The sequence below is a fragment of the Cyclospora cayetanensis genome, unplaced genomic scaffold (genome assembly GCF_002999335.1).
Source record: "Cyclospora cayetanensis isolate NF1_C8 unplaced genomic scaffold, CcayRef3 CcayRef3_contig_356, whole genome shotgun sequence".
Taxonomy (NCBI): domain Eukaryota; phylum Apicomplexa; class Conoidasida; order Eucoccidiorida; family Eimeriidae; genus Cyclospora; species Cyclospora cayetanensis.
The window spans coordinates 1-11,484 of record NW_020312321.1 but is presented as its reverse complement, the minus strand read 5'-3'; the positions used below and the strand labels follow the sequence as shown (position 1 = coordinate 11,484).

The window sequence follows — 11,484 nt, the reverse complement described above, 5'->3', positions numbered from 1 at the left end:
CCCCGGACGACTGGTTCTAGGCCCGGATGGGAGAGGGGCTTCTCAGTGTGTCTCAGTGTAGATTAAGCATGCGGAGGAGCACAGGATAGACTAGTGTGCTCTTGTATTGTTATCCACGCAGCACGAGCAATAACGCAATGCCAACCAATTTGCGTTTTCGTGGATATGCAGAAGACTGTGGTTGGTGCGCGCTGTCTGTCCATCCGCCTCCTGGTTGGTCGTAGTCTTTGCATTATGGTCAATGCGTAGGCCGTTCGTACGGGCACGCCAGAACTCACTAGCCAGACGAGGATCCCTATTCGTAATGATATTCCTGACACATCTTCGGAGCTTTCAGGCATTAGTGAAGATTAACTGAGTGCCTTCCTGGCCGTGGCAGAACGTGACCCCCCGCCGTCCTCCACCATAGCCCATAGTCACATCAGCACAATTCCAGGAACCAGAAGGTTTTCAAAAGGCGAAAAAGTCAGAAGAAGTGCACTTTCAGCTACTGTCAAGCTAGGCATGACAGTGCACACCCATCTGTATTAGGACGCATCCGAGTTCCCCGGAAGCACCGCTGTCGCTTTCCCAGTGCAGTGCGAGTCTCTCACTGGCTTTAGTGGATCTGCTTTGTGCCCTGCGCACACTGGCAACACGGCGTGAACTCGGGGTTTACAGACATCGCAGTCCTCGCTTTGCTGTCAACTGGAGCAAGTCATCTTCAACCTGATAGTGCTTCATGCTTTTATCGTTGCGGATTTCGCTTACAGTAGCAGATGCGCTGGGTTCCTAGCCATACGACTCACGCAAAATGGGCCATCACCGTGAATCATTACAGACGAGAGCAGTTGCGTTGCACAAAGATGAATCCTTGGGGTATCGCAAGAGCGTGTCAGTGACACATTGGGGATTCCCTGAATGCACGTCACTGTAACGTCGTAAAGCAGAAGGACCCTAGGCCAACAAGCAGCTCTATGACTATCGGAGTCTTGAAAACCTTGTGTTAGGTACATTTAAAACTTGTGGTTTGTGTAAGCAGTAGCATGATCTCTACATGAGAGTAGTGTTGGCATTTTGCACGGTCCACTACACCGCAAATTTTTTTTTCCCTTCCCCCGCATTAGATTCCGCTGCTCCGCTTCGGTGAATCGATAAGATGACAGGCAATAATTCGGTATTTTGGAGAGCCCTTAACTTGTTGGGAAAAGAGTAGCGCACACCGCTGCGTTGCTAGGGTCGGCTGTTTGAAAAGTATGGTGCCCGTAGTCGAGCGACACAATTGCCTGAGGTGTAAGGTAGCCGATAAGCGGCCTTGTTGCGGCATCAGCTTCCTCTGTCTCTGTCATATACTGCGCTTTCTAGGATACATAAGTTGAATCAGCAGCAATCAGAGCAAGCCCACGAATAAGGTTTCTGTAATAAGATGCAAGTCTATAGTTCTGAATGCGCTTGCGGGTGCATACAGACAAGGGCCACGCCATAATTGCTTTTGTTGTTGCCAACTCTGGCTTAATTGCTCTAACCACAACATGGAATCCTCTGATAAAAAGTAATTATTTGTGTACCTTCGCATTCCACCGCTGGTATCACAAGAGCTGAGGCTCACGCGGCAGGTGCTGTAGATGCTCCTAAACGTTTTGGCTGAGAATACCGACGCCCGCTTAGACAGCCATCCAGCCATCTTCCACAGACTTACACAAACTCTTGATCATCTTGCTGTCTTCGTGAAGCAAAGACCTTTGTAAGTTCAACCAGCAAACGCAAATACAAGACTGCGCTTAGGCAAGTGTGTACCTGTCACTCTCAAAACGGTGACTGGAGTTTTGCAAAAAGTCGTCTGCGCAGTCATATGTGAAGTAGACTGTTGACCCACGTAGTAAGTCAGGCCACTTGTCAAAATGGGACGTTGGGGATCTTCGTTTAACAGCAGTGATGTGCAGAGGCTTCAGGCTGCCGCACATGCGTCACCTTCTGCCCGAGTTGGGCACATCTATGAGGTAATACCTAGAGTTGCTGGTCGATTCCAACAGTTTGCCTTTTTCAACAAATCAGCCTCCTAATGCTCAGTCTCTTCTTCGTGCTGCAAAGTCTTCCAATACCGCGAATCATAGCTTGGGTTAGACCCGGAGATTAGGATGATACGGTGCTTCGGGCGACCAGCAGGTGGCCTGTCTGCTGGCAGCTTGTCAACGTATATCACATCCGCGAATTCCTCATGAGACTTGCCGATTCCTGCCAGTCCTTATCTGGCCGTTCAATGGCACTCCGTAAGAAAGAATTGGCTGCAGAGCTACTAAGGAGTGCATGCTCCATCCCGCCTTCCGTTACTGCTCTACTGAGACTCCCTCATGAAGACCCTGCCCCACCTTGTCAGAGCATGGACGGACCCACTCACCATAGGAGGCTAAAGGAGCGCTGTCCGAAACTGAGAGTTGCTTTTCCTAGCATTTCATGGCACACTAACTCTCACGGTCCGCAGATGTGAATGCATATCCGTCTTAAGGTCACTCATTATATACTCACGATTTGGACATGGTGTACAGGGACAACACAGAAACAACGGAACATACTGGCAAAGCTCAATCGAATTTGGACTAGCATATAAATGCCGTAGCCTTACCACTTCTTGCGTGTCTTGCCTTATGCCGTCCGTGAGCCAACCTGAGTTCTGGCGATTGCGTTAACGATTTAAAAACCAGACAAGATTTTTGCACTGCCTCCTGGGGTAGCAGATATAAAATAATAGGCGTTTAAAATTGTATTCATACTTAATTTCTGTTGTGAATTTGTAGCAACGCAGAATCGACTCGTACTAGATCCCCAAGTGCGGCCCTATCCCCTGTAGCACCCTTCACTGCACCGCAGCCTGCATGGGTGGCTTTCCGTTTTCCTAATCTGCCTGTTTGCTCGCCAAGCAGCCAAATTCCTCTGGGCCCCGTCTCGTTGCTCAAGTTGTCTGGTGTTTTGCATGCGCTCGTAGTTTCGGATTATACGACCCAAAATTCCACAATAGAAGCAGGCGTGTTGTTGGCAGGCTCTCTGAAACTGCTTAAGAGCACCGAACTCCTCTGGATTTCTTTTCTAGCTCACCTTGGTCTATGAGCTAGGGCCGGTGAACACATCTGTCACTGAATAGGCTCTAAATAGCGATTTGGCCCTTATTTTTTAGCCAAAGAGACCGCAGCTGTGCTCATTGGCTCCTGAAATCGCGAGATATACATCATTTTTGAAAGCATGACCAGTTGGTTGCATAATGGCTAACTCGCTGCCCATCTTGTGACCACTTGCTATGACACTTCGGATCGACTCTCGATATACCACTATCAAATCGGCTATTCGTCTACTCTGTGGCTTTCAAAAGCCAAATTTTCCTAACCTCCAATATGACCTTTAATAAAAGAATTATTCTGTTCCAACCTTCTCATTACCCCTAAACCTCCCAGCTGAGCTGATCCTCGCAGAAACCGACAAATCAAGGATTGCAGTAATGTTTTAGATTTAGTAGTCACTGTAGGCGTACGACTTCCTGTACCTTAATTGGATCAAAGCCAACCTACTTTCTCTTCAAAAAAGCTTTCAAAGGAGCAATCGTTTCTGTTCGTCTGGGGAGAGTAAGCGAGGTATATCTCCAACCGGCTGATAAATTTGTCGAGTGCCTGCATATCCCCACGGTCATCATACTTCTTATGGTCGGCATAGCCTCACCGATACGTCTAGCAACATTTTGTTGGCTGACAAATTATGGGTGTCCAATAGGTGTTGGGATACAAAGCTTACATAGGCTTGCAGGCCGGCGTCTGCCACGCAAACAGGCACTGCGCCAGTGTCAACTTCAATCGTCAAGAAGATTTTTGGATTGTTGCAACGAATATCAACTTATTGAGTTGTCGAATAAAGCGTTGCAAAGTAGACAACATTTGTAGGGAAACCTGACATCCCACTGCATACACAACCAGTGGACGAGCGAGGAACTGCATCGGGACGAACTCGTGCTAACAACTGTAACTCCCTATCTCAGCGGTCCGTGGGGAGGTGCATCACTGAAAATACAACCCAAATAGGAGACGACTGGAGGTTTCTTCAATTTACTCACCCATTCCCCCTTCCGTGCTTCTCAGTTGCCAACGTGCGGATAGAGGGACAGCTGCAATGTGCGTCTTTGCACCCTGTAAGCACTCCGAGCACTCACAGCTAGTTGCACATAGCATTGAGGGCACAAGCACGAAATTCCGCGTCATGGTGTATCGATTCAACAGTATTATGGAATGAAGTGTGCGAAAAGACTTGTCAAGCAGTCCTTTCTTTGATAATGCTTAATTAAGTACTCGCAGTGTGATAGAGAGTGCTTCAGCGTGGGTAAGAATGCTCGTGTACCGTAAAAGGGTTAGAGATTGTAGCTTGGATACAGTTTACAGCGGCAGCCGATCCCTGGGTGTGACTGCTCGCGCCTCGGCTTGCTATTGCACATGGACGGGATGCAGGTTATGCGAATTCGGGTGGAAGCAGTATTTCTACAAACCTCCAGCTGTAGGAGTACCTCAGGCCTTCAAGTCAGCACAGGGAGTGTAGTGGGCTAAGTGCATTAAAAAGCTTTCTACCACACTGGTTATATGTAAATGAGAACTATGGAGGAACTAATTGGGTGATTCGCCTGCTTGGACACCTAATTACTGCAGCGTACTGATGATACAAGAAGATCCAGAATTTGGTACATGTGCGCCAAACGCTACATGCAACTGGCTGTGAGTTCGCGGAGAGCATGGAGGATGCATTGACGAGCACCCTAGCTGTTTTCTCTGGCGGGAGCGAGCAGGAGCGCGAAGAGGGGAACAAGGGAGTTTCTTCAAAACCTTTGATAAATTCCTATGCTGTTTGCTCTGAGTTTGAGCCAAGTATCTCCCTATCGACACCTCGAGTGGAGCGCTTCAAAAGTATTGGAGGGCACGCTAGCAGTTGGCAAGCGCCGCCTGCTAGCGTGCCTTTAAGTCGCTCCACTCGCGTTTTTAGTACGGAGAAAGCAACTAAAGCGGAGGGAAATACTAAACGAAAAGCTAAAGCCTTCAAAGGTCAGTGGCCGTCCCCGACGGGCCCTTGTTTTGTTCACCTTTCTCTGCTGCATCGTCTTTTTTGTCTGCCGCGCGCAGAGGATCCTGCGCTGGCGAATTCTCCTGCTTCTGCTCGTGATCCATAGAAAGTACATCTCTCAACTCGAAACTTCCACCGCTGGGTGAAGCTGAGCTCCGTGATGAAAGCATCTTGGGGGATCCCCCCACACTTTGGAAGGCTCTCTTTAAGGCGGAAAGGAAGGAAGGCGAATCGCTCGGGGAGGGGCCAGTGAGATCTGTGTCAAGACTGCGGGCATGCTCTGCATGGGCAGCAGATGCATCAGCGTCGTCATGAGCGCTCATTTTGCCCAGCGGCGGGGAGGAAAGTGAAGAATGGGAAGGAGTCCAATGCGCTTGAAGCCATCTGTTTAAAAGCCAGTGGGAACTCCCGGCAGGCGGAGGATGCAAAATCTCGGCTGAAGCCTCTCGGTCCGTCTGCTGCTGCTGTTTCTCTTTCTGTTGGTCGTTTTTCTCGACCTGATGTTGCTTGTCCTCTTCAGGCTGCTCCGCCTCCTCTGTCGGCAAGTCAGCAGCGATCCTTGTTATGACGTGCGCCAGCCTGTATCCACCAACGGCGATTTGCTTGCGTGCTTCCTCCTTCACGGCTTTCATGTACCTGTCGCTAGGAACATAGGGCAGCGAAGCGGCAGAGAAGGTTGCCCAGTCGAACTCTGAGTGCAACAGTGCAACACGCAGAAACGCGCAGAGAACAAAGTAGGAGGACGCATATAGGCGTTTCCTTCTCGGAAGCAACACACGATCCCGGCTACTCCCACGAGTTGAATGGTCGCGATTCGCCGGCAAAGTCGTGTTCTCTCGCTTGCCGTTCGCTCCCTACTAACATGCACTCTATTAGGTGGCTTCTCCGTAGCGCCAGACTGCGTGTGTCACAAGCAAGCCTTGCTAGGTGCATGACAATTATCTACAGTTTACGGCTGTGATTTGCACAGCACCTTGATATGCGACATTCTGCGCGAGTCGGGCGCTTTCTTCCGCAATCGCGGCAAAATTCGTGCCATCCAGCACTCCCGTAATCCGATCCATCAACACGCTTTTCGGATACTCAGCAATGATATCCAAGGCCTGCATGGATCGAACGCAGCGTTATGCGTGGCTGCATTATGTCAGCCTCCCGGGTGTGCTACGCGCGTCAATAAGTGCCCAGTAAATTCACGAATCCAGACAATGGCAACCACGACTCAGGTATACTTTCAAGCGCATCTCTGATGCACGCAGATGTGTCGGGATACCGGAAGGATTCATGAAGGGCCGTGTTGTTTGAGGGCACGGCAAGGAAAGCAACCAAAGGCGCAAAGGGACAAAAGCGCACAGCCCTCTGGGGTACAAAACGCCACACACCCAAATGCAGAGCAGAGGAGAGGAGCGACTCACCGCTTCCTTGATTGTTGACCAATCAATTTCAGCAAAGTGTTTCTTGAAGACTCCGCCTCCCGCGTCCCACAGTTGGTGGAGAGTAGTGGGGTGCTCTTCATGAGATACAATGATCTAAGAATTCAAAGAGGCACGAAAAGACTTTTCATGAGAGCAAAAGCCACGCCTTCGTGGCTGCTTTCGACGCCCTACGCTGGTTTCGCCCCATCAATCCTAGCTGACTCCTCTCACTGACTATCCGTGGGCGTGGTATGTGTCTGTCCACTGTCTCCTTCCTTGCGCACTTACCGCGTTTCCTCCATCGTCTCCGTCAGGAAAATCTCTCGCAAATAAAGTGACTGCATGCAACGGCTGATGCAGATCTCCAAAAATGTGCAGCAGCAGCCGTAGATGCAAATTCAGAGAAAACGGCGACCCTTTTCTGCATGCTGGCTCCGAAGAAGACGCAGAAGTGGCACAGGAAGACGGGGACAAAGAATACGGGCAGTCTTCCAGCAAACTCCTATAAACTGTTTCCAATGCCCACTCTGCTCCTGAAAGGTCATAGAAAAGCCACATTTTTTCACCGGAGGTGCAAACCCGACAACAGACACTACCATAGGTGGAATTTTTCATCGCACGCATGGACAGATTCGATCCAAGCTCATGAAACTCATCTATTTGTTTTGATCGGGAGGTGCAAACAATTCGCATGAAAACGGACAAAACGTGAGGAGTAGTGCTGTAGGGGTGCATGGCGAATGAACATACACGTGCGCATGTTGTATGCGCATGCTCCCTCAAATGTAGTGTACATCAAATCCTGGATAGTGCTCGATAACCACATACCTGTTTTGGGGAGAGGATAATGCTTGTAAATATCTTTGAGCTCAATGTTCTGAGGATTTAGAACGCGAGTGGTGTAATGCCAGGTCCTGAAGATCTGGGCAGCCGAACAAGCAACCAGAAACAAGTGCGTATTGATTCAAAAGAGAATGCCCGTGGCACCCAGTGATGGCAGCAAAATACCCTGGGCGAAGTCAATAATTTGTGATGTATGTGTGCGTGATTCATAGCGTCATTTGTTGTTCACTGTCTTATTGGCTGCATTTCTAGAGAAGCACCGCGATTCGCGAAGGTGAGGTACGATGTGAAACATCGGACCACGTTTGCTCAGGAGAATATGCAGGGTATCTTGAGAGTAGCAGGTCTTAGTGTTTTCATGTTCATAAACAGCACTGCGCCTTCGTTGGCTCGAAGGCGCATCCAATTTGACTAAGTGCCATTTTCCATTTCCTAAAGGGTGCGCGGTTCCGGGATTTCGCACTGTCAAGCATGGAACAACTTCAGTGTTGCTGCCACGCACGTGCCGCTGAAAAAGCGAAACAAACCGACCTGCACATTGTCGAGATATCTGAAGCCCTCGCAGTAAGAGCTTTCTTCTCTGCATTGGATGTGGTCCAACCAGATAGCGCCGTTTTCCATGTTCCCCGTTCCTGAAAGCAAGAAAATCCCAGAGAAACGAGCAGCAATACATGGCGGACGCACGTAGGTGAGGAGAGGGAAGGGTCGTGATCACGAGCAGCGGGTGCATTCAGAGGTGCTCCTCTACAGCCCCTTGTTGGGAGGGCAATTCTTCAAAGTGCTGCTTCCAGTGAGAGAAATCAGGAAGCAGCGTTTACTGCACTTTACCAGGGAAATCAGGATCCCACTTGGACAGTGTTTTCTCCACCTTCTCGACAATGGTAGAAGGCAACACAAGCTTGGCGATAGCGGCAATCAGCATGTGGCCCTAATGCACAAAAGATGACACCACGGCGCGAGAGTCTAGACTACCGGAAAATCTGTGACAGAGCCCCCTTGCTGCACAATGAGAAAACGTCTACGCTGATAAACTAGACAATAAACAGGAAATGCAAAGGAATGCAGCAAGAAGAAAGATGCAATGCATGCACCAAGGATGCAGCTGCGAATTGTCAAGTCAGAAGCAGGGCAGCAACGCGCACATCAGCACGGCATACGCAATGAGAACATATCGATACTTCAGACTGCAACAGGAGGCTACAGGAAAAAAGGTCATTCGAAATCGGGTTTATGACAATTTTGGGGGGAAGGAGAAGCCGAAAACGAACCTCATCAAGCCAGGCAGAGGAGGTGCGTATTTGCTGTGCAATAACCCCCATGAATAGAAGGCAGAGCACGAAAATTTTCTGTTTCCCAAAGAGCTCCATTTTAGTTATCCCTGCTGAGCTGTACTGCAAGTCCCTTTCTGCAAGCGGAATACTGCAAATCGGTCTGCCGAAGGTGGGCCGTCTGCTCCGTTGTTTTTTAAGCGGAATGAATTATGGAGAGCGGTGAAGTTGCTTTAATTTCCGTTCACCAAGCAGCAGTGAAGACAGTGGTGGAGAATTCGGTTCGTTCTGAATTCGCGGGGTCCCTTTTTTGCGTTTGCACAGTCTCCACTTCCGTATTCTGCACTACCATTTCCCTCTAAGCAATGTTTTTACACGTGGAGCCGAAGTAAGAGTGTAGAGAAAAGAGAACAGGCAGGAAGGAGCCTGCCGCGGTGCTTTTCCACGGCATCTACCCGGCGTTTTTCGAACTTAAACGTCGGCCAAACAGGCCAAGGCAAATACACATAAAGGCTGAAGGTGACCACGTTTGACAGTATTTACTGGCCTATAATTCTGGATTCTACTTGCTGCGAAGAATCATACCTCCCGCGGAAAGAGGAATGCCACTCGCCTGTGGTGGAACAGCAACAGTGCCGTCCGTGCACAAGCAGGAGCGAGAAAAGTGTGTTATGGATACCTCTTTGCTCAGAGAAGAAAAATAACTACGACAGGTGTAAATAAAAACGCAAACGACTGATATGGCGGGGAATAAGCTGCGGCAAACTGCAGAATGCAATTCGGCCACGCACACCAAGAGGGGACTGGGTGGGGGGGGCCATGGGAGTCAATTACCACCGAGGCGAAATAAGCTAAGCAGTGCTTCGAGGTGTCGTTAAAAAGAAATACAAGAGGTAGCTGCCAGGATAAAACTGCTCTACTCATAAGCTAGATTATTTTTTCATCGAAATTACGCGGAAATCCCGCTGTCCTTTAAGGCAACAAAATGCACGGTAACAGCCCCTAATCCCCACCTGGCCCGAAAGGACCATCGATCGCTTTTCGTTGTGATTTAAAGGGAGATCTGAAATTGTATTCCGAAACTTGTGCACAACTGAAGGTTTCGGTGCTCATTCGTCCTTTTTGGGGCGCTGTGCCTCGCATATTACCGCATGCTAATGCATTCAGACACAGCATTCGACGATTGTGACCCTGGAATTTTCGCATTGCCAGTACAAAGGCGTGCACCTCAATTAAATACCATAATTCATCGCGGATTATCGTTTTTTTATCGCCGTTTTTATAGTCCATCCTCTTTTGCTGATCGCTCGACTTAAGTACACGGTTCAAGTGGTTTGGGGGACAGAACGCAAAACCTTGCGTCCGGCACGCTTGCCCGCTGGAGCTGGGCGCTCTGGTATATCTGGTCACTTTCTACCACCTTAGGCATAGCTAACTAAGAACTCATGATCGATCGAGTGTTTGTTTCACCTGTGGTCATATCTCATTAATTGCAGAGCAATGCTATCCCGATACAGGATACGTTGTGTTCGTGTGGCCCAAAAGCTACATGCGACTACCTGGGAATGCTTTGAATCCTTAGAGGGTAGAATCAGCATCCTAACTCGCCCAGTTTACACGTGTGGAAACCCATACTGGTCGCAGGGAGGGCGAGGCGGAAGAATTTTAGGAAGACTTTCGGTAACCTACTTTGTTTGCATTGAGTTTGCAGGACAGCGCCTCCCTGCAGAGATCTTGAATCAAGCGATATAAGGAGCTTGAGCGCAACAGTACACTAGTCTATCCTGTGCTCCTCCGCATGCTTAATCTACACTGAGACACACTGAGAAGCCCCTCTCCCATCCGGGCCTAGAACCAGTCGTCCGGGGTCACCAACCACCCTATGGCGACAATAAATGCAAATAGAATGCATGCGAATGCATGCAGAAACCTAGGAAATAGCATGGATCTTGGATAAGCGCCGGGCAGCTACGCATGGTCAGCCTGGAAATTTGGTGCAGTGGGGTCGGCACGCTTGAGGAGATGCACCATACAGTGATTGCACGAAGAGATTTGTAGCCAGAGGGCTAGAAGGAATTGCGCTTTCCTCACGAGTATCTGCTTGTCCTTGTCCATCAATGGCTCTAAAAAATGAGGGTGCGACAAAACTATAAAGATTGCCTTCCCTAGAAGTTTCGAAGGTTTCCGGATTCCCCGCAGGCCCTGCGGCTCAGCCAAGTGACCCGTATGGAGGCAGGAGATGCACAGGAAGCCGTGAAAGTGCTGAATTCTATGACTGTTGAGCGCCGAGGATACACTAGTCAGAGCTTTTAATGGGGTAGGGAAGGTCAGCCTTAGTCAAGTGGTAGATAAAGGAACACAGCAGCTGCGACATTCGCTGGGCGCGAGAGCCTTTGCGGGTCTGTTTGTTTTACAGCCCTAGTTGCCTTGGACACCATTACTCCCGTCACTTGGTAATCATCCCCCCCAAGCATGCTCTGCCTGCTATAACTGTCTTCATCTATGGGAATTGTTCATAGAGTTGTTGCCGAATACTGCTGATTAGGTGTTTTCTACACTCAGCATTATGCATCTCGCCGGTATTTTGTCTGTACTGTTTTTCCTATGCCTCTTTTAGAATTTTCAAGCTGGTTCTGCTGCATGCACTGGCTGCATTTGCATGCAGACATTCCTGAATGAACCCTGGAGGCACTGTTGAGTTTTTGTGTATTTTGAATTCCCTCACGCTTTCTCCTGTTACCTCATAGCAAGAGGCTCACAACATTTCAGCGCTCGTAGGACAGCAAACGTTTGCACTGCCGCGGTCGTGTTGATTTGGTCTCTCGTTCGTTAGTGGCTAGTGTGCGCAAGTTTTTTTCATTTGGGTTCTCTTTGGCGGATGGCTCATGATGCTG

The 11,484-nt window shown here is 49.3% G+C and overlaps 1 protein-coding gene across 1 annotated transcript; it reads right to left on the bottom strand.

Moving 5' to 3' along the window:
• Positions 1–5,042: 5,042 nt before the first annotated feature.
• Positions 5,043–9,733, bottom strand: LOC34622448. The gene is made up of 8 exons (XM_026334081.1): positions 9,629–9,733; positions 8,151–8,250; positions 7,854–7,954; positions 7,308–7,401; positions 6,768–7,012; positions 6,480–6,593; positions 6,041–6,170; positions 5,043–5,758 (listed from the first exon to the last, which is right to left on the bottom strand). Exons 1-8 carry the CDS (start codon positions 9,731–9,733, stop codon positions 5,043–5,045), a joined length of 1,605 nt encoding a protein of 534 aa, XP_026189866.1.
• Positions 9,734–11,484: the final 1,751 nt, after the last annotated feature.